This window comes from Harpia harpyja, chromosome 14 (genome assembly GCF_026419915.1).
Source record: "Harpia harpyja isolate bHarHar1 chromosome 14, bHarHar1 primary haplotype, whole genome shotgun sequence".
In the NCBI taxonomy this organism is placed as follows: Eukaryota; Metazoa; Chordata; class Aves; order Accipitriformes; family Accipitridae; genus Harpia; species Harpia harpyja.
In genome coordinates, this window is record NC_068953.1 from 7,982,746 (window position 1) to 8,008,282 (window position 25,537).

At 49.6% G+C, this 25,537-nt stretch overlaps 4 protein-coding genes across 10 annotated transcripts in view; 1 reads left to right on the forward strand and 3 right to left on the reverse strand.

Moving 5' to 3' along the window:
- Nucleotides 1-15: 15 nt before the first annotated feature.
- On the forward strand, nt 16-4,106 carry MRPS7 (mitochondrial ribosomal protein S7). Its single transcript, XM_052808929.1, has 5 exons — nt 16-125; nt 846-1,037; nt 1,349-1,412; nt 2,295-2,462; nt 3,318-4,106. The coding sequence occupies exons 1-5, from the start codon at nt 70-72 to the stop codon at nt 3,537-3,539; spliced, it is 702 nt and encodes a 233-aa protein (XP_052664889.1). The 5' UTR covers nt 16-69; the 3' UTR covers nt 3,540-4,106.
- Nucleotides 4,107-4,301: 195 nt separating this feature from the next.
- Nucleotides 4,302-10,771, reverse strand: MIF4GD (MIF4G domain containing). Of its 3 annotated transcripts, none has more exons than XM_052808933.1 (6): nt 10,630-10,771; nt 8,007-8,143; nt 7,102-7,211; nt 6,639-6,794; nt 5,801-5,893; nt 4,302-5,287 (listed from the first exon to the last, which is right to left on the reverse strand). In XM_052808933.1, the coding sequence occupies exons 2-6, from the start codon at nt 8,086-8,088 to the stop codon at nt 5,060-5,062; spliced, it is 669 nt and encodes a 222-aa protein (XP_052664893.1). In that variant the 5' UTR covers nt 8,089-8,143; nt 10,630-10,771; the 3' UTR covers nt 4,302-5,059. The 3 variants fall into 3 exon arrangements, with proteins under 3 accessions (XP_052664893.1, XP_052664892.1, XP_052664891.1); XM_052808932.1 differs by lacking the exon at nt 10,630-10,771 and adding an exon at nt 10,317-10,451; XM_052808931.1 differs by lacking the exon at nt 10,630-10,771 and adding an exon at nt 9,242-9,979.
- A 716-nt stretch (nt 10,772-11,487) lies between these two features.
- Nucleotides 11,488-21,223, reverse strand: SLC25A19 (solute carrier family 25 member 19). 5 transcript variants are annotated; one of them, XM_052808161.1, is made up of 7 exons: nt 21,140-21,223; nt 20,699-20,846; nt 20,035-20,190; nt 19,063-19,233; nt 17,904-18,087; nt 16,623-16,753; nt 11,488-15,385 (listed from the first exon to the last, which is right to left on the reverse strand). In XM_052808161.1, the coding sequence occupies exons 2-7, from the start codon at nt 20,822-20,824 to the stop codon at nt 15,185-15,187; spliced, it is 969 nt and encodes a 322-aa protein (XP_052664121.1). In that variant the 5' UTR covers nt 20,825-20,846; nt 21,140-21,223; the 3' UTR covers nt 11,488-15,184. The 5 variants fall into 5 exon arrangements, with proteins under 5 accessions (XP_052664121.1, XP_052664122.1, XP_052664120.1 ...); XM_052808162.1 differs by having other exon boundaries at nt 21,203-21,217; XM_052808160.1 differs by having other exon boundaries at nt 21,116-21,214.
- A 1,380-nt stretch (nt 21,224-22,603) lies between these two features.
- GRB2 (growth factor receptor bound protein 2) overlaps nt 22,604-25,537 on the reverse strand; it is a 53,595-nt gene continuing 50,661 nt past the window's right edge. Inside the window, exon 6 of the mRNA XM_052809046.1 lies at nt 22,604-24,913. Coding sequence (XP_052665006.1) covers nt 24,728-24,913 — 186 coding nt within the window. The 3' untranslated portion in view covers nt 22,604-24,727. The remainder of the gene's footprint in view (nt 24,914-25,537) is intronic.

Below are 25,537 nucleotides of genomic sequence, written 5' to 3' on the forward strand. Positions count from 1 at the left end.
GGGGGGCGGGTCCGGGCCCAGGACCGCCCCCCTCACCGTGCCTGGCCCCGCCCCGCGCACGGCGGGAAGATGGCGGCGCCCAGCGCGGCGGGGCTGAGCCGGCGGCTGCGGGCCTGGCTGCCCCGGTAAGCGGGGCCGGGGGAGCGGGCGGGCCGGCGCGGTGCGCCCTTCACCCGGAAACCCACGGACGTAAACGGTGGGGCGTTCCCCGGGCCGGGCCGGACACGGTTTAGCTGTTTTCTGGGCTCGCGCGTGGCGCCGCCGTGGTCTCGCGTGGGCGTCTGTGCGACAAAGGCCGTGGGCTGTCTGTGGGACTCGGGGAGCCCGGCCCCGGCGGGTGGGGTCCGTGTGCTGACCCGCTGTGCCGGAGGGGCTCAGAGGTCTCGGTACCCCCCCCCGCTCCTCTCCAAAACCCACCAAAACGCAGCGAAAAATGAATAAAATCCCAGTTTAAGGTACTCGGCCCACTCCCACGGGCATAGAACAGTATTTATTCAAGCCACCCACAGCCGGGGACCTCAGGGTGTCAGCCCTGTGGGCCCTTCGGCCCTGGGGAGGCTGGTCGGTGGGTACAGGCAGGGTCTGGTGGGGGGGCCGGGACTCCCATTCCGACCCGTCCCCTTCGGCGTGGGGGTGGCCTGACGGTTCTGCAGCAAAACCGTGGGCCTTGTTGATTTGTGCCTCTGGCACTGCTGCAGTAGAGAAGCAGCGATGGAGAGGAAGGCGGAGATGCCTCTCGAGTCCAACACGTCCTTCGGAGGTGTGTTAATATCTGTCCGCGTCCCCGTCGCGACATATCGCGTGCATCAGCTTACAGCCCTCCCGTCTCCTCTTGCTCTTTGCAGGCTGACGCAGGTGAGATGGAGTCGCTACAACCCCAGTTTCTTGGAGCCAGAAGTGAACAAGGAATTGTATCGGAAACCTTGGGAGGAGCTGACTGAGGAGGAAAAGGAGAAACTGGAGCTTAAGGCTGTTCAACCCATAAAAGCTGCTCCTCCCACTGTCTCCACCTCTGTGTTCAGCGACCCTATGATCAGGTCAGAGAAAGCATTATCTCCTCCTCTGTTACAGCTAGGTCCCATGGAGCCAAAACGCTTGGGAGCTGTGCTGTCCTCCTCAGCCTTTACTTGCTGCGCTGCACGTTGCCTTCTGTTACAGCACAATCCCTTTATTCCGGGTTAATCTTCTCCCACAAAGCCAGTCCATTGATTGACAGTGATTAGAGATAATTACAGCAGATCTAGCAGCACCCAGATTTAACCATGGGAACAACACAAAGGGGGGGCTTATTTCTGTGGGTGATAAAATCAGAATTTACATCAGATCGCATTTGGCTTTGTGTTTACAGTAAATTCACCAATATGATGATGAAGGATGGAAATAAAGTGCTGGCCAGAAGCCTCATGGCTCAGGTGAGAACTCATGTTTCTTCTCACTATTACATTAAAACAATACAAAATGGAAGGCTGGGACATCAAGCCCACTGGAATTAGGAATTACCAGAGCTCAGGTCATCTCTGTGGTCCTAACACGTCCCTCACCACACACATTACTCTCACCATTATTTATCTGATAAGACGTGCATTCTGTACAAGCCCCAGCCTCATTCAGCTCACAGACCAGGTGGTGATAGCTTAATGGAGAACATTCTCTTTCCACTCTTCAGTATCTCTTGGACCTTATGTACTGCATAAACTCGGAGAATACCCTTAAAAGCATAATTTTCTCAAAAGATGTTCCTTCCAGCTCTCTTTCATGCCTTATCTTCTATATAACTTGCCTATGAAGTCCCACAAACATGTCACCTACATGACACAGCTTTGACCCCTGCTCTGACCTACAGTAACTGGTATTAGCTGGTGGTCCCATCTGGTGTGTTCTGCCCTTGAAACAGGGATGCAGGTTGCCCTGATGTTCCCCAAGTAACTGCTGATTGCTTGTGACAGAAAAACACACAGGCTCTGGGCTCTTGAGCCCAAGCTTTGGAGGGGAGGAGGCTTACTGCACACAGACCTGTATTCCTGTCTCCACTTTGTCCCTGCCCTTCCCTGCCTTCTGGCCGAGGTTTGTGCTACTCTGCCTCCTGACCCCAAATGCAATGTCTGATAAAGAGACTGAAGAGCTGGAAAAGTGAAGTAAAACTTGAGTTAGAGAATCCCTGACTAGCCTGTTGCCTATAGGGCTAGAAAACCAGCTGCTCAGGTGAAAATGGGGTGCTTGTAAAAGTGATGTAACTTCATGGAGTGGGATAATCCATCTGCTCTGCATGTCTCCTTTCTTGTCTTTGTCCCAAGACTCTAGAGGCCATTAAGAGGAAGCAGCTGGAGAAGTACCACAAAGCTCCAGAAGATGAGAAGGAGACAATTGAATGCAACCCCTATGTCATTTTCCACCAGGCTCTGAAAAACTGCCAGCCCATCATTGGGCTCAGCAGCATCACAAAAGGAGGCAAAACCTACCAGGTGAAAGGGGGGGCCTGGGAGCACATCTGGTCAGGAGAGAATTAGCTAGGGAAGCAGATGAACTGGTTTTCACCCCTTCAGCTCAAGTTTTCCTCTCCTTGGAAAGAGAGCCACTTTGCAATCTGGATTAAAACTGCACCTAGAAACCCTGTCCAAGATCAGGACCTCAGCCTGTGAGCATGGTAATTCCCCTATCAGCAGCAGTTTCTACTTCTCTGACTAGATAAGAAGAGGAGTACGCAGCAAACGTTGTTCAAGGAGACAGAGATCAGTGACAGGCAGCAAAAGAATTGGCAGTCCCAGGACTACCAGTCCCATCCTCTCTGCTGCATCGTGTTGCTTGGGTAGAGGTCCCAAAACCCTGGGGTGGGTCAGCATAGCAGAAAAGGTCAACTAGATACAGCAGGATATTTAAAACAAAAGCAGAACCTGGCTCTAAGTATGGGCTCTGCAACACTCGAGACCTGATGGAGAAATAAGATGTGGAGGCATTTCACTGTCATTCAGTGCAGGGGAGTGGTGACCATCTCCCATCTCTGCTAGCACAAACCAGCCTGGATCCAGTTCCCAAACAGGCCAGAAGTCCTTACAAAGGCCAGTGTCTGCCAGCAGTACCCAAGGCTGATCAGAATTTCTGTTTTGGTAGCAATGGCCAGTTTCTGTGGACACAGGAGGTGAATTGGCACAGATCAGCTGTTGGGAGCTGGTCTTACTGCAGAGAGCAGCATGCTGCCACTGGAGTTGCAGCACGGTGTAAATCTGCACGTGTCCAGCTGGACCTGTATGACTGCTGGAGAAGAGCAGGTTACTGCACCCTCGCAGTGTGATAAGTGTTACGGTTTAAACCTTTCCCAGGTCCCTGTCCCTCTGAAGGACAATCGGAAGCGCTTCCTGGCCATGAAGTGGTTAATCACCGAGTGCAGGGAGAACAAGAACCGTCGGATGCTGATGCCCGAGAAGCTCTCCCAGGAGCTGCTCCAGGCCTTCAACAACGAAGGACCCATCATCAAGAAGAAGCACGTGCTGCACAAGATGGCAGAGGCCAACCGGGCTTACGCCCACTTCCGCTGGTGGTAAGGGACTCTGTGCACGGGACACGATGCCACCAGCCCCATGGCCTGGAGAGCAGAGCCCCAGGGCCACCCGCCTGGCAGAAGCTGGGGAGAAGAGGGAAAGGTGGAAGATCCCTTCCAGACAGCTTCTGAACTAAGCCAGGGAAAGCTCATCCGATCCCCACAAAGTTAATTTCCCTCGTGCCTGTTTGGGTGGCGGAAGGGGGAATCTGAAAGAGTTACTGACCCCTGCACCGATACTCTAGTTATTTCATAATCACTTTCCTGTGAAGAGAAGCCTTAGATGTTTTTCTTAGAGCATTGCTGTACAAAATAATCTTCCACTTACCTGTTTCCTGGGGACTTTTAAGTCTCTCTGCTCCTGTAATCAGCCATGTTTTTCCCTTTTTCACTGCACAGCTAAGAGCAGAGCTGGATTTTTTTCCATACCGTAACCAGCCTTAGGGTGATTGGTACAAAATGCAATAAAAGGCCCTTTTTGATTTTTGGTTCTGGTCATCAGCAACATTGTCTGCACAGATCTGGTGGGAATGTTAACAGAAAAAATAAAACCAGTTTTATGGAGAACATTTCTCGATTCCAAACCTTTGTCTCTGTTGCTCGAATCTCACACTGCTCTTTCCTACTACCCTGGTTGTATAAAGCCACGCTGACACCCTACACCGGAGGAGAAAATGACTATTGCAGCCTTAAGGCTTCAGTCAGGAGCAACCTTGAAGTATTGTTCATAGCTCAGTAGCTGTGTAGAGAGAAAGCAGGGCACATGTTAGTGGAAAGCTTTTATTAGAAAAAATCCTTCAATAAACTATTTTGTTTCCTTTCTTCCTCTCCCATTCTTATAAGAAACATACCATAGTTGAAACCTGCTAAATTCTGAAAAAACATGACAGTTATTGTATAAAACTTATAAAACCTGTTCCTAGCTACATGTGCTCGGGGACCTGTCCTGCTGCAGGCTGCTCTGTGGCAGGTATTGGTGGCTCGTGACCCGTAGGGGAGGCTGTGTGCATGCAGGTGCAGCCAGCATGCTAGAAGGAGTCTGCGAAAAAGAGCACTTGGTTGAGCTGTTTGTGAGGCCACAGTGTTTTCTGTGGCTTGTCCCAGAGAACCAGTTACAACCTGAGCTGTGAAAGATTTCCCCTCCGCCTCCCGCAGCTCCGCTGGCTCTCAGGTGAACCAGAATGTTCTCAGCCTAAACTGTGCTTTCCTTAACACCCACATAAAATGCTGGTTTGAGCTAGAAGCCTTCCTTGCCCTTTGCTGGCAGCAGCCCAATATTAGACAAAATCAGTGGGACAACTTGCCGAGTTAAATATGCCCTGCCCTTCCCAACTCTCCAAACCTCCACAGTCAGGCTAGCACCAGTTGCAGCCTGACAGTTAACGTGCCCAGAGGCTCTAGGCAGTATAAATCCTATTTACAGGAAGTGCTAGAAAAACATTAACGTGAAAAGAAATTCAAACTTGGTAAGAAGCTTGCTGGTGAAAGTGCTGGGGACATCTCTCCACCTCTGCTGTAGAGAGGTTAATCCATCACTTCGCTGTAATAGTATTTCTGGGCAGCGTCCGTCATCTTCCAGTCGGCAGCCCGAAACTCGATGATCTCCAGCAGTAGGAGCTGGGACAGGGAGCTGAGCCCCTCCTGCAGAAGGAAGCCATCTCGGAGGAGGGAGAAGAGCTCATCCATCCGCTGGGAGTTCATCTTCTCCAGCTGCTCACCGATGCGATGGAGCTGTAGGACCAAGCAGTCCACCTTCAGAAGGAAGAAAAGACGACGGCTGAGTACAAAGGAATGGGGAGCTTTGGCTCATGTCTGTGGAGGTCTCCATCAGTCACTAATGGATCAACTCATCCTGTTGCCTCTGTTCTGGATTGCCAACAGGTGACAGCTCTGCTTGCCCCAAGTCACTGTGACAGGAGGCAGGAGAGGCTGAATGTCTCTTCTGGCAAAAGCACTGGAAAAGCACATCCTGAACTCCCCTGTCTCAGACAAAATTGCCAGAGAAATGCACCCACACAGGTGGAAAAATGTTAATTTCCTGCAGGATGTCCAAGAGATGATGGCAAGGCTGAAGACAAGGCCGGAGCAAGGAAGTCCCTCCAAGAACAGAGGGAAGTGGTGGGAACATGCGCCAAAGCTCTTAGAAAGTCCAGTGATTTGCACTGGGGAGGCAGGTCTCCCTTCTCTGCATCCCCCCGGGCTGTGCTTTTTGCTGGTCCTTGGCAGGACAAGAAGGGCATTAGCAGCCCTCTTCCCTGCACTCACCTCTTCCTCCTTTCGCAAGCTGTCGGGCTGTGCCAGCCGGAACAGACAGTCGTAAACGGGGTTCACCAGAGCCATCATGGGCATGTTGTTCACCTGTAAGGAGGCAGGAGCCATTGCCAGTTTGGGGCCAGAAAGGGAGCAGTCTGCAGCTATTTTAAATAGTTGTTCCCTTGCTGCTCTTCAAAGGAGAAGGGAGCAGAATTTAGTTGTGCTGCCAAATGCCGTATTGGTGGGATTTATGTAGGAGACCAGATATTCGAGTCTCCAGGAGCCAGAGAAGCTGAACAAATGATGTAAAAAACATCTATTTTTAAATGTAAGCAGGTAGTCATGGGAAATACACTGGTTGCAACAGCATTTTTCCTGCCTGCAGCTCTGCTTGCATCATTTTTACATCTATCCCAAGCAGGCATCCAAGTATACACACTGCAGCAAAGGCTTGCAGACAAACTCCGTCAGTACGTGGGCTAGAAATTATGTGAGCACCCACGGGTCCCCCCCGGGACCTCATAGCAACTAAACCAGTTCAATCTGGGACATTTGGGAGCAGGCAAATCGGGGGATTTCAAACACCAGGTACAAAATGAGGAAGCTCAGACTTTGTGACTGTTCCCAGAGACGGCTCTGCCTCTTCAAGCCTGTTCGCTTGCCTGTAGGTAGCACCAGCCCGGGCAGCATTCTCGTGCTGAGAACCGGCTCCGGGCCCCACTGCCGAGCCGTGGCCCTGGGGCTCCGTACAACACCCATCCAACACCTTTGCCCTGGCATCTTAGGATGCCCAGGCCCTTCTGGCACCCCTAGGCAGCAGCGGCCGGGTGCTCCTGCTTCGGCTCCTTACCCTCAGGTAGTCAAAGATGTTGCAGATGAAGGTGACGTAGCAGATCCACGCCTGGAGCGAGCGGGTGCGCAGCTCCTCCCTGTCCTTGTACTCCTGCTGCAGCCGGTTCAGCAGGCTCCTCCGGAAGATGCTCTGGCCGACTTGTTTGCTCTCTGCCTACGAGCCCACAAAAGCAGGATGGAGGGATGAAATGGGGGTGTGAGAGGGGCAGGGGGATGCTGCTACTTGGGTGACGCAGGACCACGTAGATAACCCTCCTGTGACTGCCCAGAGAGGCAGGAAAGCTGCAACTAACTGCCTGTGCTCGCCGGCTGCTCGTTTGGATTCTGCCACTGCACGGGGCAAACGGCAGAAGAGGAAAGCTGGCTGAAGGGCCAGAGCGCAGGGCTGGGACAAAGCCTCTCCTGGCCCAGCCTAGGGACAAGCTTAAGTGTTTTGCTGTCTGGACACGAGGAGCTCTCACCTGGATGATGGTGTAGCAGATGCGCCCTGCCTCCTTGCTGAACACACAGTCTTTGAGGGACTGGTCCACTATAATATTGGCCACTTTTTCCAGGTCCACGTTGCTGGGGTCTGCAGAGAGGAGAAACACGGTCAGGACCCAGCACCCTTTGTGTCCTGCTTGCTTTGGGGTACCTGGAAAGCAACCAAGGTCGGTGCAGGGCCTGGTACAACCATGTTATCAGGTACAAAACCTCATGTTCACTCTCACATCAAGAGTCACAGCCCCTCTCGTACACTAGCTACTTTCGTCATACCATCTCCAACGGTGCATAGTCCTCCCAGGCTGGAGACACAGCCATCACGATGGGAAAGCGATGGAGGAAAGCAGATAATACGGGAAGCAAGAAGTTGATCTGAATCTGAAATCCCAGCACTGCTTCAAAGTTGGGTTAGTGGAAACCAGATGTGCAAACTCCCGCTGGGCTTTGAATAGAGACATGACCGGTGAGCAGGAGACCCCGGGGGCCGGGAGGACGAGACAGCCTCACAGCGGGGAGGGGCAGAGAGCAGGAGCTAGGCACTGGAGAGGGGCGAGAGACCACATCTGGGGAGAGACGCTGGGTTAGAGCAGGAGAGGACGGTACCCCGAAATCAGAGAAAACCCCAATGATGAGAACCAGGAGCCGACTTTGAACAGCTGCACCATTAAACATTGGGGAGAAGGTGAGAGAGGGCAGGAAGAGGCAAGGAGCAAAGACCTTCCAGAAGAAGATTCACCAACAGGACCCAGTCAGGGATGAACAGCGTTTATGAAACAGCTTTTCTACACTTAGCAGTTGGTGTTCCTTAAATGGGTCCAAGCATCCAGTCTCATCTGCCAGCCAAGCTGCATGTGGCAGAGGAGCCAGTAAAAAGCCTGCTGACCTTTGAGGGCTGTTTTCAGCAGCTTCTGAGTCTCAGTGTCGAACGACTGTATTTTATACTCTTCTTTACCAGTTTCCCCCATGACTGGCTTCCTCCAAGGGCAAGAGTCAGGCCAACGGATGGGCTAGTGACAGTCCCTGGGGAAAGAGCACACAGAGCTTAGTTGGGCAGAGAGGCAGACCTTCACCCAGCCATATGGCAAATCCCATCTAGTGCTGGAGCACAGGCTGTTGTCCTGACAGCTCCCCACCCCAAGGAAACTCCTCTGTTATTAGGGTACCCAACTCCAGCCCTAGATCTGAGCAAAGCCTCACTCCCACATCTTTTTAAGACTTGCTTCCTACCAGCCTATGATAGGGCTTCATCTTCAGAGCCTTTACATTTTTCTGATATGAAAAATATGTTTCAGTCTGTTGATCTGCAGGTTCAAAGCGGACAGCAACCTCAAAATATACCGATCTTCCCTCAGACAGCTTCCCTGTGGGTATATCACAGGGAAGCACACGCAGGAGCACCCCATGCAGCTGCTCTCTTTCGCCTTTGAAATACCAATTCAGCTGGTTTCACACAAAAGCCTGGGAAGAATATAAACCGGCACCAAAGCATCCAATGCACACTCGCCAGAACGAGCAGAGCACCTCTCCTATGCCGGAGCCAGATTCCCTCAACTCCCAGCGAGACACAGCAAGCTCTGCAGCCAAATCCCCAACAGCAACAGCTCCCGTCTCAACCCCCTGCAGTCAAGCACAGCTCTCTGCAGTACCAGCGGTCTCTAGATTAATTTTCTTCTGCTTTTTGATACAATGAAGGCAGCAAGAAGGTACACACGGCACAGAGAGGAAGGGCTTTCTTTGGCGCGCACGCATGATCTGCTGGATGCAAAATGCTGGGCTGGCCAGACCCACAGCACAAACAGGAGAAGGCAATCAGCCAACTGAGTTTTGCCAGCTCGTCAAAATTCCTGGGCCGTTACTCACCCCTCTCTGCAAACAGGTCCCTACCCGGCTTAAAGCCGAAGAGCCCATCGCCCATTAGAGGCATGGGACACATATCCCAGGCAGTCTGACCCCTTGGACGTGCCACTTGCCACAAAGCCGTGGCACAACACGTAATAACTCAGAGCAGAGAGCGAAGCTCGCCGGTGGGTAGAGGCCCGTCTCTGCCCTCCCCACAAGGCCCAGGGCAGACGTTGCCCCACGGGGGTGACAACCTGCTCACGCTGCTGAAGCTCTCACCTGCGCAGGGTTACCTGCCCTGGGACCTGCACAGAGGTTTCTTTCCCAGATGGATTCACAAGCAGCTGGGTGCCCTCCGTGCCACGTATGGTTGGCAAACGCCTTCCCATCCGACCGCTCCTCCTTCCGCACCGTCTCTCTCCCTCTGTATCCACACTCACGCTGTTCTGCACTGCCAGCAGAGCCCTCCGAGCTCGCCAACAGCCCCACGTCCCCCCAGCATCGCTGCTGCGCGGAGGGAACCTGGTGAGAGCTCAGCGCTGCTCGCAGCGAAGCAGGCAGCACCCAAGCCTGTCTGGCAGCGTCTCTGCCGCCACCGCCCAGCGCCTCTCCCGGAGCATCCTTCCCCATCCTTCCCCACGGCTCCTCGGGGACGGGCATGGCTGCTTTGAACTGCTGTGCCAAATAACCCTGCCCAGAGCAAACCACAGCGTGTGAGCATAAAACCAGCCAAGCCCCACCTGCACTAGAGATCCTGCTGCCAAGACCACCTTGCCTGAAGGGCTGGTGGTGGTGGGTGACACCGGGCACAGCGTCACCCGTGGGTACCGATTCCTCCTCTGCAAGTGGTCCCCACTAGACGAGCCGTCCCGCGGACTGACATGGTTGGGGTTAGTGTCCTTGATCTGCCGGTGACCAGCCGGCCCGTGTGCCAGGGTCCTACCCTGCGGGGGTCACACATGGCGGGACTGGCCGGACGTGCCCCGGCCATCGCAAGGGCAGGGAGAAGAGCAGCGAGTCTCCTCTGCCGACCCTGAGCATCCGCCCGTGCCCGTCCCAGGGGCACTACCAGCCGCCCGGGACCCCCGTCCCATCCCCGCCGAGCCGCAGGGGACCCCCCCCCCCCCCAGCGCCGAGACGCCTCCTGCCCGGGGCACCTGGGCCACCGGAGCCCGCCGGGAACCCCCCCCGCTGCTGCCTCGCCTCGCCCCAGCCCCGCGGGCGGCACAAGCCGAAGAGCCCCCGGCACGGAGGCAGCGGCGGATCCCGGGGAAAGCAGCCCCCGGCCCTCCCCAGTGCCCCCGGACAGGGCAGGGCAGGGCAGGGCAGGGGGGGGGAGCCGGACGCCACCGACCTGCCGGCCGCCCCCGCTGGGTCCTCTGGTCGCCGGGGCATCGCCGGAGCGTCCCGGGGGCTCCGCCGCCCCGGCCCCGCTCCCTCCCGGCGCGGCCCAGGTTTCCTCTTAGGTCATTTCCTCGCCCGAGCCGGGGGAGGGCCGGGCCGGGCCGGGGCGGGAGAGCAGCGGCAGCCGCCGCAGCGCCACCGCCTGCGAGCACCGGGCCACGGCGGGCCGCGGGGCCGATGCCCGGCTCCCCCGCCTCCTCCCCGGGAAGCCCCCCCCCAGGTACGGGCGGCTGCCTCCCGGCTCCCCCCCCGGGCACCCTCACCTACGCCCCGGGCGCTCGCAGGCACGGCCGGCTGCTCCCCGGCTCCCCCCCCGCCGGCGGGCTGAAGGGGGCACGGACCCCTCCGGCCCGGTCCCCCTCGGGGCTTCTCTGCCGAGCAGCGGCCGGGGCTCTCCCGGCGAGAGCTCTGCCGCTCTCCGGGCGAAACCCGCGTTTAATCCGCCCTCCCCTCCGGGCCAGGGCAGGCTGCCGCGGAGTGGCATAAAAAAAAAAAAAAAAAAATAGAAAAAAATCGGGAAAGGGGAGAGGCACTAAACCAACTCGCTGCCACAAGAGCCGAGTGTGGTATAACGTACTAGACGCTTTTTCTCTAAAGTCCCACCCGTTTCACAGGGGAAGACCCCTCAGGGGGTGAAGCCTTCACAGCATTTAGACAACAGCAGAGCAGCCGGGCTGCTGAAACCGGAGAACAGCTCAGGAAATGCAGAACGAGCAGTTTGGGAACGTTTTCTGCAGCGCTGTGTGGCCCGGGTAGATGCAAACAAAGCCTGAACCCATGCACCACGGGTGCGTGGCTCAGGAGCAGCCGCCGTGGCTCCGACAGTCCCTCTTGGGCACAGCGGTTGATCTCAGCCGATCACCCTTGGTACGGTTCTCAACAGCAATATCCAAAAAGCGTTGCCCCACACCGCAGACGGGATGGGACGGCTCTGCCTGCTGGTGACAAGCATCCAGGAGCCAGCGATGGGCAGGGAAAACCAGGTGGCTCCTGCTGCCCCACACTCTGGGCCCTGATTATCCCCCCCCTTTTGGGCAGCAGGAGGGCCATGGTGGTCCTACGGGGTCCAGCTGAGAGTACACAGAAGGAGGAAAGCAATAAACAAACTGCAGGCAGACATGAGCATAACAAAATATTTAATGTACCTTTTCTCAAAGGTAGGCAGGCGTTGTGCGCATTGTGCTCGGATACTTTCAGACAATGGCAGCTCCAAAAGATCCACTCAGGCAACACAGCAAAGTGCCGCAGAGAATTACAGTTCTACATCACAAGAGAAACTAAAACCCAAATTAAATATAATCTATTCCAAACCTGACGGCAAAACATTCATTTCTTTTCAAAAATGATGCTATGCAGCTTCCTGAAAACAGGAGTGTCCTAGGAACTCGGCAAGCCAGTTGGCGCTGCAGGAAACAGTGTGTTCATCACAGAACTTGTGCGTCAATGTTCTCCTGTCCGAGGCCAGCAAAGAGCAATGGTGGATCCCCTAACAACTACAGTGCAACTCATCTGGAACACTTCGCCTGCTAAAGTGCTTTTGGACATTCTGATGGTAAAAGGCACTAGAAGAAAACAAACACTATTGCTGAGCAGCTTGTGAGGTGAATTTCAGGCAACGCAAATCCCCGCTCATAGGATTACATCATAGTGAAATCCCAGCCATCCCAACGGGGAAAATCCGGTGCAGTCTCACAGCGAGTTACTCACCGCGTTGAGTCACTTGAAACTGAACTGGTGTGTAGCTTCTGAGAGCAAATCTGTTCCAGCATATGGGACAACACGGTGTTTAGAGATCTCTTCCATCTCCCGCTCCTCTAGTCTAGGAAATTTAGCTTCAAATGGCCTGTATTTTGCCAGAGCAGCATCAGAAATAAGACCTGTCCTACTGCTTCGCACTAGACCGGCCTCATTCCCAAAGAGAAAACAACATTGCTGTCAGTCCTTTCCCCAGCAGCGACTCCTAGTTAGCAAACTGCACGCTGGGAATTTATGACAGATGCTGCTGACCAGAGGTGAGGGATGAAGCAACTGTTAGATGCAACTTCTAATATTGTGTAATTGAGGTTGTCACACCTTTCTCCTTCACTCATTAGAAGACTAGGTGCCTTTATAGGCCTGTAACATTTATGACTAACAGCCCAAAGGGATATATAAACCAGGCTGCATGCCAAAGCCCTCCGACCAGGGAGTATCTCCTCCACAGCCTGGGCTAGACTGGCATAACTCAAACTCTGACTTTGCCATCTGTTGGATGTAGACAAGCTCATTTAATTTAGAGTGGAGGAAAAAACTATCCCAGAGAGGAAAAGCTGCTCTATACTCTCCATTGCTGCTCTTTCTGCAGAGCAGCCGAGTTGCATGTCCCTAAAGCTGTATGCCTGCATCAGCAGCAAGCTGCACAGCACACTTGAGGAACATCATCTTAGCAAAGCACACAGTTTTTTGTTTTTTTTCTTTACCCCTGTGACAACCAAAGCAACTCACACTATTCCAGAGGTAGCAATTCCCACTACTGAGTTCCTAACCAGTTTCTCTCTATTTTATGCAGTTTAACAGCAGCTCTTTGACATAAAGTGGAAAACAAGAATCCTGTAATGTTTAGACAGGATGGATGGGTCCCGATTTTGTATGGAAGCCTAGGTCTGCACGGAAAATTTTCAGTCCTGTCCCTGCTAACCACGACAGCATTCCTCTCTACCAGCAGCCAAAAGACAGTAACAATCCCAACCTGTTTGTGTCTGTTTTGAAACAAGATATGTCTCTCCCTCAGAAGGATGTCATGAGGCTAAGTTCATTACTCGTTATGATGTCTTTCCAAGAACAACAGATGAACAATAAACAAAGGCAAAATATTGTTAAGAAGATTTTGGGGGAATCTCAGAAGAGCCTAAATAACCCAGGAAAATGTCAATAGGACTGAGGCACTTTGAGAAACTTCACTCCAAATTCTTTGCATTTTCTCCTCTAAACAAAAATGCCCATTTTTAGAGTACACGCAGCTAACTCCCTCTTCAAGGCTCATGTATTAGCCTCCTGCCTGACACTGACACTGCTCAGTGAATTTAATTTTATGTAGCTCTCAAAGTCACCTGCAGTGAAACAGCCACTTTGCACTCCACGATCTCAAACCACAGCAGACACAAAGTTATTTGGCCTAGGCTTGCAAGGAATCTCTCTAGATATCTCAGCCACCAGTGAGACAGCTGCTCTTTAAAAACAGCCTCTCACAATAGTTCAGGGTAAGTGAGCAATGCTGATATGCTCAAAATCGCCAGGAGAAGTTACATCAACAGAGTGGAATTAGTCACACTGGAATTTGGCCAGACCACTTGGGATTAACACCCTGAACATTGCAAAGAAGCCACGAAAAGTTCTGCATGAAGAGAAGAACCATCAAACCATCCTCTAAATAACTGCAGTGCTCTGCCCTATCCACTACTCGCCAGATGACTAACATGCTTTTGCAGCACAGTGGCTCTTCCTCTGAAGTCTACCTTCCACACACTGGTCCAGCCACACCCTGCTCAGCTTGAAAAAACAGAGAATAAAAGAGGAGGAAGAAAGTAATTTTCCTCTTTTTCCCTGTTACGTAAATCAGAGTAGGTTTTTTTTTTTTATTACCATTCACAAAACCTTTCAAACTTCAGAAAAACACTTCTCCAGCTCTAATTCAATCATCCTTTTCTTGTCAAACACCAGGGCAAGCCAACCAATTCTGATTTGATGTTCAGTCCTCTCACTTCAGCTAATCTTGTCAAAACATCTTCATTTGTTAGCACCACTGTAGAACTGAGGTTCAGAAATGTTTTGAGGCCGCTACAGAAATACTTGCTAGAAACATTCAAAAGTGGTATTTAAAAAAAACAACAAAACCGACATTTACTAGTTTCTTCAGGACTTTTCCTTCATTATTCCAACTTAGACTAAGTATTTCTAAAACTCTATACAGCATTTGTTTACTCACTGCATCAAAGCAAAAAACGCTGAAGTAAGAATTGAGCTTGTGTGTTGAATCCCCTTACAGCGGGGTTCTTAATCTGCAGGTCTACTTGTAAAAAGCATGACTGAGGCAAAGCAAAACCCTAAGAGATGTATGGCAAGACATGCAGGAAGAGAAATGGGCACTTAGGATACAACCAAGCTCACCAGAGTTAAAGAAAGAGAAAGGTTGCGTCAGCATGATCCACTAGAAGATTCTGTGTTTAAGGTGGCTGAGAATGCACAGCCAGCAAGTGGTAATCAAGAAGCAGCAGCTGGCAGCAAAGAAAAGGAAAAGGGAGGTTCTGTGCACACTAAAGAGGTTTTAACTGACTTCACAACAGCAGGACAGAGCTACCTGTGCAACACCAAGAAAAGAATACGGTGCAAACAGCAGGCCATAAAGCAAGGAAATAAAGCTGTGCGGATGCAGCGATAGGAAGTGACGTTACATTGGTTATGCAGCACTAGCTAGGCCAGGATCCCTCTCTGTGATCCAGGGCAAGCACAGGAATTCACCCACTTTATTGGGTGCCTTTTCAGAGCACAGTCTCTGCTAGGTAGTTTTCTGCTTGGTTCCCCCGCTCCCCACTAAATGTGTGCTGATATGAGAGGAGACAGAGGAAAAAAAGTGCTCAGTTGAACAGCTTCCAGCAAAGCAGTTCAGTGTCTTCAGAAGAACTGCAGTCGCCTTTTCCTTCTGCTTGGTCCCACGAGGCGATTTCCTGCAGGCTGGTGGAGCTCTGGGAGCTCTGACATTTCCAACATGCTCACGACAGAGCAAAGCCATCCGTTTCCCTTCCTCCAGGAGAACACCAGGTAGCCACGTACACGCCCCTTTCAGCCTTCTGTCCTCGTAGTGCTATCGCTGTTCTTCAGGGCACACAGCAGGCTGCAGAACAGCTCGTACCAAAAGAAGACAAGGCCAGTAGAGACAGCAGCTTTCAGCAAGCTGGGCGAAAGGCCCTTGAAGAATCCACCCGGGCCCTCCTCTCGCATGATCTGCCTTATGCAGTCCAGGAGACCTCTGTACATCCGCACCTGGGAGAGAAATGGCAAAAAGGTTAAACAAGAAAACTCCAGGACAACTTACGTGGAAAAGAACACAGAGATCCCTAAACGATACCACAGAAACATAATCTAGATGTGCAGCCTGGAATTGCCTTTCTGGCTGTTACTATAACTAAATGAAAGTTTCAGAGAGCCAGTTTGCAGAGAGTGGGGTAGAGGAAAAGTACATATTTTGCATCAGTAATGACTTATGCAGATCATTCTAATTGAATGGCCGTAAAATCTTTATGCTACAACAGCATGTATTATTTATGGTACAAGTTTGTGAAGTAATTATTTCAGATTGTGCTGCTGCTGTTTTCCATCCCCTTCACTCTCTAAGGAGGGACAACTTTTCAGTTTTCTGACAGAAAGAAAACACAGCTACAGCACTTAGATGTCTCTAAATTAGCCATCTGCATGTCATCGTGTCACACTGTGGAGGTTTAACATCTTGTGACACCTCCATGCTAAGAACAAATTCTGTACCTCACTGCAAGAGGAGGAGCATCCAATGCAATGGGTTAAGACTACAAATTCCTATCCCAGAGTTTCTTGAGGTACAGACTGATTTGCTTCTCAGATCCAAGGAATTTGAAGGAAAAAAGACAATTTCCACATTTCACAGAAAAAAAGAGATAGTTCCTTGAAAGATCTGTATTTGTCTTACAGTGTATTTTGAGGTGGTAAGGATGGTGCTAAAGAACACCATAAGTATTTGCTTTGAATTTCAGGATGTTCTGGTACATAAGACACATGCTGAACACTTGGTGCTCATTCCTTGTATCAAACTATTAATTGCAGAAAAGGATCGTGACAGCCAGGCGATCCCGTCATTAAGCAAGTGTTATCCTCTACCAGTAATTTGGTCCTGAATCAGAAATACCAAGCTGCAACTAGAAAAGTAAAGTAATTTGAAACCCCTTTGCCTGCCTAACGCATCCCCAGCTCCAAGACAGCCAACCTGATGGAGATGGATGAGAAGGCAGAGCACAGGCATGTTGGACAGTGTCATAAAATTAACGCAGTATATTCATGCAGTTATTCCCATTACTAAGCGAGACCAATGCTCAGCTCCCAGAAGTTCCCTGGGAGCTCCCAACCCGAATACGAACACAACAGGTACCACTGGTGAATCACCACTGCATTCTAGTGCAAAGGACTGGCTCTGAATTGTCTTGATGCAAATCCATGCTCGTGAAAATCAGTCAATTCCAACATTTCTCACCTGCCCAAAGGCTGCCCGGGCACGCTCAAAGCCACCCACTTGCAGTCGTTTTTTGAACAGGTCAAAAGGGTAAGTGAGGGTTTTGCTGATGATTCCAGCGCAGCTGCCACAAACAAGGTTTTTAACATTGCCTGAGAAGCAGGAAGGGGAGAGGATAGCAGGGAGGGAAAAAAGAGTTCTGATTAAAGATCATGAGATGTAAGTGACAAATCACTTTTGATAAGAAGTAAGGCCAAAGAGGCCCTTTAAAGTTACATCACCTCTTCTACATAGCTGGGCCACAGAACCTCAATCTGCATTTTCTACATGAGGCTTGCAATGTCCGTTGGAGCCGAGTGTAATGGCTCATCTTGGTTCATTACGCTGATTTATGTTTTTGCTCTGGCAAGTGGCATTGTACAAAAAACCCTAGTCACCAGAGAACCTGCCACTAGTGGGTGGAAAAGTTTTCATGCCCCCCAGTAAAAGTCCAGTCACTGGAGATCTTGCACTCCTGATTGCTCAAAGTGACTTATTGGAATAAGTCACAAGCTGACGCTGCGTGATGATTTCAGAGGCTTGTGGGAAATGAGTTTTGTGATATTAGATTTTTTCCTGACAAACATGAGTTCCCAGCACAAAACCACCACCAGCCTCTGCCATCTAAAAATAAATATGCAGACATGATACTGAACAGTCTACTTCCTTGATTGAAATTCCATTGAGGAACAAACCCACAATGATGCTACATATCCTATCTCTCAGGGAGGCACTGTTATCTAGAACTGTCAAGGTGACAGGTCCCATCAGGAGGAGGTTCTTTTATAACGGAGCTAGAAATCAACATAAAAATATCAAATAAAGAGCTTGGCAGTTTTACATTAGGCTAAATGAATCCTCTTCTGTAACAGCTGTGCTGGAATCTGCAGGCAGATTTCCTGAGGAAATCCAAGAGTCCTGTCCCCACAGCACTAATGAAACTGAGAGAAAGATTACACCAGCACTGTCTTCCCACAGTATGAGTAATGTGACACAGCTCAAGGAAGAATACCCTGGCCTGTGACACTTCACTTTCCCATCCATCCACATTTCCATCATGGTTATTCCATAACATGAGTGGCTTGTAAACGTGACTGTACTTACTTTCACAATATGTGTGCAGGATGGGAAATTGAGATACTTTTCAGATGTTGCATTGAAAAGAGTGATAGCACAGAAAACTCAGCTTATGTCAGTCTCCCAAACTAGCATTCATCCTCTCTTTCTCCCCAGATCCCAGACATCACTGTCCCAAGTGCCTACCTCCTTTCTTTTCTTCAGCTGGAATCACCCATTCAGAAAACTGTTGCAGGATGTTGTAGGAGGAGAACTGGAGACCAGCATATGGAAAGATAGCAATGATTGTGGGGGTCAAACCTCTATAGAAAGTCCAAGGCCCTTCTGTCTGGTACATGGTCACCACTGCATGGCGAAGGTTGGGATAGATCTGGACAATAAAGAAGAGGCTGACTCTCTAGTGAAACAGGCTTAAAAACAGCAAACCAAAGGACAGGTTATTTCCCAGTAATGAGGACAGGCATTTCCCACTGCCCAAAATACAATTGGCTGATTTTCAGCACAAAGTGATGAACAATGTGGTTTTGCACATCTTCACACAGTATTCTCAGCTAATCCCTTGTGACTCTCACAGGTAACCTGACAACCTAAACCTACCTCTGAGCCACAAGAGACTAACTGAACGAACGATCGTTATCTCTGCACTGAAAGGCCTGGGCTGACATTGTATCCCACATCCAAGCTGTGCTTCTGAGGGGATGAAACAAGGCACAGAACTGAGAGCTGTGGCCTGAGACCACTTGCATCACAGATATTTATTTTTCTCTTAACAACTCTGCTTGCTCCTGCCACAGAATTCATATAATCTATATTGTGATTCTACTGCAGGCTAAGTCAAAAACCAGAAATGGCTCTGATACAAACCCATATAAGTCTAGTTATTACAGACCTAATTAGCATGGAGACCAATTCTTGCATAAAAAAGAACATGAAACACAGGTGAAAGGTGACTGGTTTCAAGTATCACCTCCATCATTATCTAAACATGACTCTGTGCAAGTGGAAAGTTTAAAACATGCCATGTTCGACAGACTGTGGAATGCATTCTATAAATGGCCAACAGCCGAAATGAAAGTTGAGTTATCCTGTTAAGGACAGTTTCTCCTTTCTGGATCACCTGTCAGGACTCAAATATGATCAGGAGCAGCAAAACATAATTAAGAAAGCTGTGTCAACAGCACAGAGGATAACTTGGCAACAGTGCAAACATTGCCCAATAACAGCACCTGCTCCTTTATTCCAACCCACAGACTCTTACGTACTTTTCAAACCTCCTGTATTCATACACATGAAATATTGCTACTGCTATGGATGACATTTCCAAATATTGAATCCTCAACCATACCTTAGGCTCACCCTGAGCAGCAAAGCGGGTGCGTAGTGTGTCAACAGGCTGAACTGCAACAGTGGCGGTGCAAGCAGCCAGTCCACCGCAGACGAAGTGCACAAAGGGATCGCGGGCATTGTATGCGGTGACATTGTGCACCAGTTTTGTCAAGCTTTCAAATGCCATGAACTTACAGAAACAAACATACATAGGTCAAGGAGTCAATCCTTATCACTGACACGGATCTCCCACTCCTCTTTCATTTCACCACAAGAGCTCCACCCACCGCTTGTAACCACCTTCTGTCTGTCCTTCAAAAGTCCTCCCCAGCTTGCAACCTGTGGGACCATGTACTCAGAGAATACCTTGTAAAAATTACTGAGCTGCCCAGGGAATGCTTGGGATATTCTGATCTCTTGACACTTCTGCTAAATCTTGCATTTAGAATTGTGAAAAACTCATTTTAATGCCCCATGTATCCTGAAGAGTATTTGCTGTATTACGGATATGCTGTCCATTACTCTTTCAACCACTCCTCGTAAAACATGTTGTTAATATTTACAAATTAAGCATAACAATGCTGTGTAAAATGCCATCATCAGCTTCATTGATTTTTTTTTTTACTAACAAGCTGTCAGGGTGACAATGTGAACCAAAGCAAAAAACTACACAGGCTTGGAACATGGAACAGCTAAGCCAAGTGTTAGGAACAAACAGGGCTTGTCTATGACACCTGATACAGAGAGAACTCGGTTTGCTCTAGCTGTGCTCCAGGCTGGCCAGGAAGGCCGTTCAGCAAGCTCAGGAACATTAACTTCGGCATTGTACATCAGCATTATACAACTACACATCTTTGAGACTGGAGCTGGCTTGTATCAGTACAGTTTAAACCTGGACCTTCCTGCATCTGCCCACGCAGCCAGTCTGAAGAGAAGCAAAGCAGAGTCCTATGCACGTACGCTGGGCCCAGATGATGTCTGGTCACCTTACCTGAACAGCTCCGTAGCCAACTGAAAGGAGCTGAGCGGGAACATGGCCCTTCCAGAAGGCTAGCAACCCCTCTTCCTGGGAGATGCGCTGTACAGCTTGCAAGATGCCATGATACTTAGCCCCTGGGTTTCTGGAGGAGAGCTGCTCGATCTGAAGCTGGAGGAAAATAGAGAAAATATTTTCAATTCCACATCGCATTTCAACAAGGTTCAAGTGTCCAATTCAGGAATTCACAACCCTGTCAGCCAACGAATACTAAGAGGTTACATTCTGTCTTCCCACAGAATCACATCTAGAACTGACTGGGATGCTATTTACATAGCGCTCTAAAAGAATAAAAACATGCATGCAACACAAAGGTAATCAGTAAGGATGATGGTGAAATTCAGTTGGTGGAAAGCATTCAGAAAAACAGAGAAAGAGAACAAATGATGAAAAACACAAGATCCCATTCAAACACACAAGTTAAGTTATACAACAGAAGCGGTGGACACAAGATAGCCCTGCTACCTTGCATAACCTGTATACAACGTAGGTGAGGGCTGATGAGCAGATTTACTGCTCTCGGGTTGCACAGGTGACCTATGCATCCAGGACAAGATCAGTTCTGCTCTGTAACAGGCTCTTTCACCCCCTGTCCCCAAGCATGCCATGAGGAAGGTACCTGAAAGCGGATCTTGATGACGTCCAAGGGACTGACAAGGACCCGACTGACCAAGCCAGATGCTGATCCTGCTACCGCCGCTTCCATGGAGGAGACACACTTGGCCTCAGGGTCATAGCCGACCATGCCTGCCCGGTGTCCCCGCAGCCTGTGAGGGGGACACGGGCCCCAGTGAGCCCTTCCCCAGCCAAGAGGCTCCTTCCCACACCAAGAGACTATGGCCTCACCGCCCTCCCCCCCCTCACAGACCACCCCCCATCCCAAAGCTCCCCTCACCCCAAAGGCCCACAGCCGCCCCTCATCCCAAACCCCTTCCTCATCCCAAGGGCCACACAGACATCCCGCCACACGCACCACAACCCCACCCCACAGCAGCCTCCCCTCTCCCCACGGGCCCCTCTGCCCCGCGGCAGGCACCGGTGGGGGGATAAAGAGCCAAACCCCGGGCGGAGCCGGCGGCGGTCCGCGGCCCAGGGCGGCGGTGCGCGGCCACGGCCGCCTCACCCTCCCGCCGGCTCCTCCGCGCCGCACTGCGCCTGCGCGCCGCGGGGGGCGCTGGGAAACGTAGTCCCGCAGCCCCGCCCGGGGTAGCGCCGTGTCCGAAATGGAGGGCTCGGCCCCGAGTCTTTCGTGCTTCTGAAAACAACGCCGGCACAGGGGAGCCCGCACTCCCGCAGCTCCCGTGCTGCTGCTTTGCTGGATCAGGAGGCTGACAGTAAAATAAGCGGGGATTTAGGCTTTTTCCTGCAGTCCACCCCCAGCCTGGCCGACCCAGGTGCCAAAGCTGTCAAGCGGGAAAGGAAAACACCCATAAAGAACGGACTCGCTTTCAGCAGTTCTTCCACCATGGCCTTAGCCTTGACATCATACAATCACAGTAGCAACAAACACTCTTCTTCCCTCTGTAAAGCACGAGGAAAGAAAGGTTTTTCTAAACTTTTCAGTAGATACCCAAGGTACCAATAGCACGCAATTTTGAGCAACATGTTCTGCTACAGCGTTACAAAAAAGCCAAGAGCTCTGGACCACACTGCAAATCCTTTCTATATTGACTTCACTGGCATAAATGAAAAATAAAGAACTAATCATGGGAACATTCAGGCATTTCTGAGCAACTACAAACTCCTTGACTACATCTGTACTTGAGCATGGTAACCAAGATCAACTGTTAAAAAACAACCCAAACCCTCATGTGGGCTTTTTTGTATTGTATATTAAAATCGACTACAAAATTCACAGGCACTTCCTGAACATAAGCAAAGGCTGGGGAGAAGCTGCAGAGCCAACAAATGGGTAACCTGCAGAGCTGCCCACACACCTTGTTAGCACAGCTGAGCAGTTCTCTTTCTTCAGCCAGCAAAAGCGAAAACCATCTGCAAGGCACTGATCAAGCACAGCAAAAGCTCCCGCGACAGCCTGAGCCATGGCTGCTGTGCTTACACAAGTCATACGCCCATCTTCCCCTCTGTCCTTCAGCAAGACGCTCCAGAAATAACTGGTGTCTTGTTCTTCATTACTGGCTCCTTACGACATTACAGTCCGTACCGCAAGGGCACTTAAGCAGTTTGGTAAAAAGCTTAGAAAAAAGCAAGGGAAGAAATACAGAAGTGCCACCCTCCCATTCAGCTGATAGATATGCAGTCTTCAACCCTGGAAGCGATGCAATCATCCCTTTCCCCCCTCCTTGCTATTCGCAATGCCACACGTACCAAGTGACACGGCTCTCCATTGACTTAGCCTGAAAGAGCAATGAATTCAGCCAAGCATGCTGAGATTGAACCACAATGCTAAGGCATCTGAGCACTGCAGGCCAGAGCACACCTTACAGCTTTTTCCTCCCACAGCAATTTAATGTCCTGTAAGTTACCTTAGTCAGTTAACTGAAATAACAGACAGATGCTCAAGTGAAGAATTCAATGTATATTTATTATTCACAGTTAATTACTATCTACCAAATGCTGCTGCAGAGTTAAAGGATTAAGTACATAGGCCTTTTTTATTTAAACACTGATTTTTTTTTTTTTTAATATATATACACACACAAGACATATGTCTGCAAGGCTGCATGATATACACCAATTCCAAAATAAGGAAACAATCAAATGGTCCAGGTGTAGAATGCCATAGATTCCTTTTCCAATCACTTTACAAAGAAGGAAGAAAGTGAGTGACAGCTAGCAAGGATAGGGGGAGAAAGTAATACTCTACAGGATAGCTCTCTCTTTCACCTGCTGGAAAATTAAAGTGTAAGGCAGAGTCCATCTCAGGAATAAAACATTTGTAACACTTAGTACAAAAAAAGGCACCCTCCAACAAAAGATTGCCTGTGCTTAGGCAGGGCGGGAGGAGATCTCCACTGCAGTTTTTGGATTCGTTGGTGGGGTGAAGGGATCCAGCCAAATGGCCATCAAAAGGAAAAATAACGCAACTGAAGATTGGCACAGAGAGCAGTGCAGCTTGATTGCTTTCTTTTCCATCCAATTTAATGTCACACTGCTCTGGTGGAGGAGCAAATGGCCACAATAAATGCCATTATGGTGCGGGGTGGGGATTACAGTCATCACACAGCCTGCTGTGAATGGGGAGTGGGGTGGGGGAATCTACTTTAACAGTAACACTGACCTGAGGAGGGAGGAGAAACTGGAGAACAGTGATGCCAACCCCACTTTTCAAGAGCAACATGACTGCAAATATTCCCTATCCAGGCCAAAGAGACAGGCTGATTACATGCATCACGTAGAAACATTCACTAATAGCATAAAGTTTTTTCAAGCACTATTAATTGAGGTTTCTCTGCGTTATAAAGTTTTCCATCAAAGGAATGTACATTTTATACGACATCTCAGGGCTATCATTTCTCAAATTCCCCCCTTAGCCCGCCCTCCCTCCCCAAAATATTCTTCCACATTTTCCCTGGTCATAACTTTCCTCTTTCTCTTACTTCTTTTGAGGCTCCTGGTGCAGCTCCCCACCTCTGAGCAGCCTAAGCCGCCACTTGAATGCCTTGATTTTATTTTCCTTGGAATAAGGGAAGTTGAACAGTAAGACAAACCTTAAGATTAAAGCTCCATCTCTGTTTGTAGATTTTTCTCAAATGTCCATTGATAAAACCACCCTCCTTTACACCCTTCCCCCAAAAGTATTTATTTACACATAGGCAGAAAAAAACCCTCTGAAAAGCTCTGGACTGTCCTTTTAACTTAAAAAATAATAAAGAAAATAAGGGAAAGGCACTATGGAAAAAAATTACAGAATGTGCTCAACCGTACACCTTTAAGAAAAAACAAAAAAGCTGTCAGCACAGCATTAACAGACTTCAGTTGTACGTTGGAGTTTCTCAAAGCAGCTCTGTGACTCAAAAGAAAAAAAAAAAACCAAACAAAAAAACAGAATGAAAAGCCACACAACTCTTCTCCCTTCCCCTGCTTGGAAGCTGCTGAGCTTCAGAAGAAAGTGCCAAAGGAGAAGAGAATAAAAATTAGATTAACACCTCATCCTTCCCAGGCAAGAAGAGCTGAATGTTGAAGGCAAAAGCAGAGACTGATGATTTTTGTTTTTTTTTAAAGGCAGGACTGTGGATTTGGTTCTTCTCTCATGTCCCTTCATGTCAAATGAAGACCGTTTGCAGAGAGAGAAAATACCAGCAGAGTTTCTCCCTCTTCCTTTAACTGCATGGCTAGGACTTTATATGGCATTAAAACTTCATGCACTGATGGACAGAGGAGGAGGGGGAAACAAGAAGAGTGAATAAAAGGGGGTAACCCAGGAGCAGCTGAAGAAATTTGTTATTTTCATTTTTTTTTCTCTCTCTCTTTTTTTTTTCCTAAAGATAAGTTTTGGTGTGTAAGTTGAACTCTTCCCCACCCCCCCCACCCCTGAAGTTCCATACTGAGTGAAGGAGCATCACCTCACGGTGAAAGGTGACTCAGGTTTTATCGCCGTGTGATTTTAGGTCACTGGCTGCAGTTAGGCTCTGTATGTGTATTTACTGTTTCTCTGGTTTCTTTAAATAATCTCTAATATTTATCTCTAGATGTTCCGGTTCACTGGGGTCACATAGTTGCGTGGAAACATGCCCGTCTGTCCGTGGCAGGCTCCCTTCCACCAGTTGGGGTCAGAATTGTCAAGAACTTGGATAAAGTCTCCACGACGGAAGCCCAGCTCTCCTTCCTCCTGGGGATCAAAATCAAACAGGGCCTGAACGTATGTAGGTTGCTGTAAGGGGAAAGAAAAAGATACACAGTGAGAATTATCCACAGCACTCGAGACATCTGCTCCCTCAGGCAGGAGCTTAACTTACACCGGAGTTTAACAATAAACATTCAGGCTGTTTCATTTCCCTGCAAGCCAGCTTCCAACATCTGTAACAAGATGCTAAAATAGGAAAGCATAGGCTATAGACGACCTTAGAAAAAAGTCAAGTTTCTGTGAAAGAGCCAAAATAAAGATAGCAGATGACTCAGATGTTTTCCTAGTATTTTCCAGTCTTCATGACCTACCGTAAATCTGTACTCTATTGCAATACAATAGTCTTTTTGCTTATTCATCCTGTTTTCACCAACTGACAGCATGAATATTACTAATCTACCTAACACTGTGATACACAAAGTCCCCCCTAAAAACTGGATGTTGGCATTTTCCACATTTTCCTTAAAACCCTCCAATATAAAGAAATTCTATCACAGAGCATTTTGCCTGGTCAGCAAATACTTCCATTCTTATGGAAAAGCTAACGGTTCATTTAAAATGCGTTTGTGTTCTTAAAATCATGAGGCTAGGAAGGCATCTTCATGCTTGTCATTTTCAGCCAGCTGTTTTCTCATCCTCTGTTTATCACTG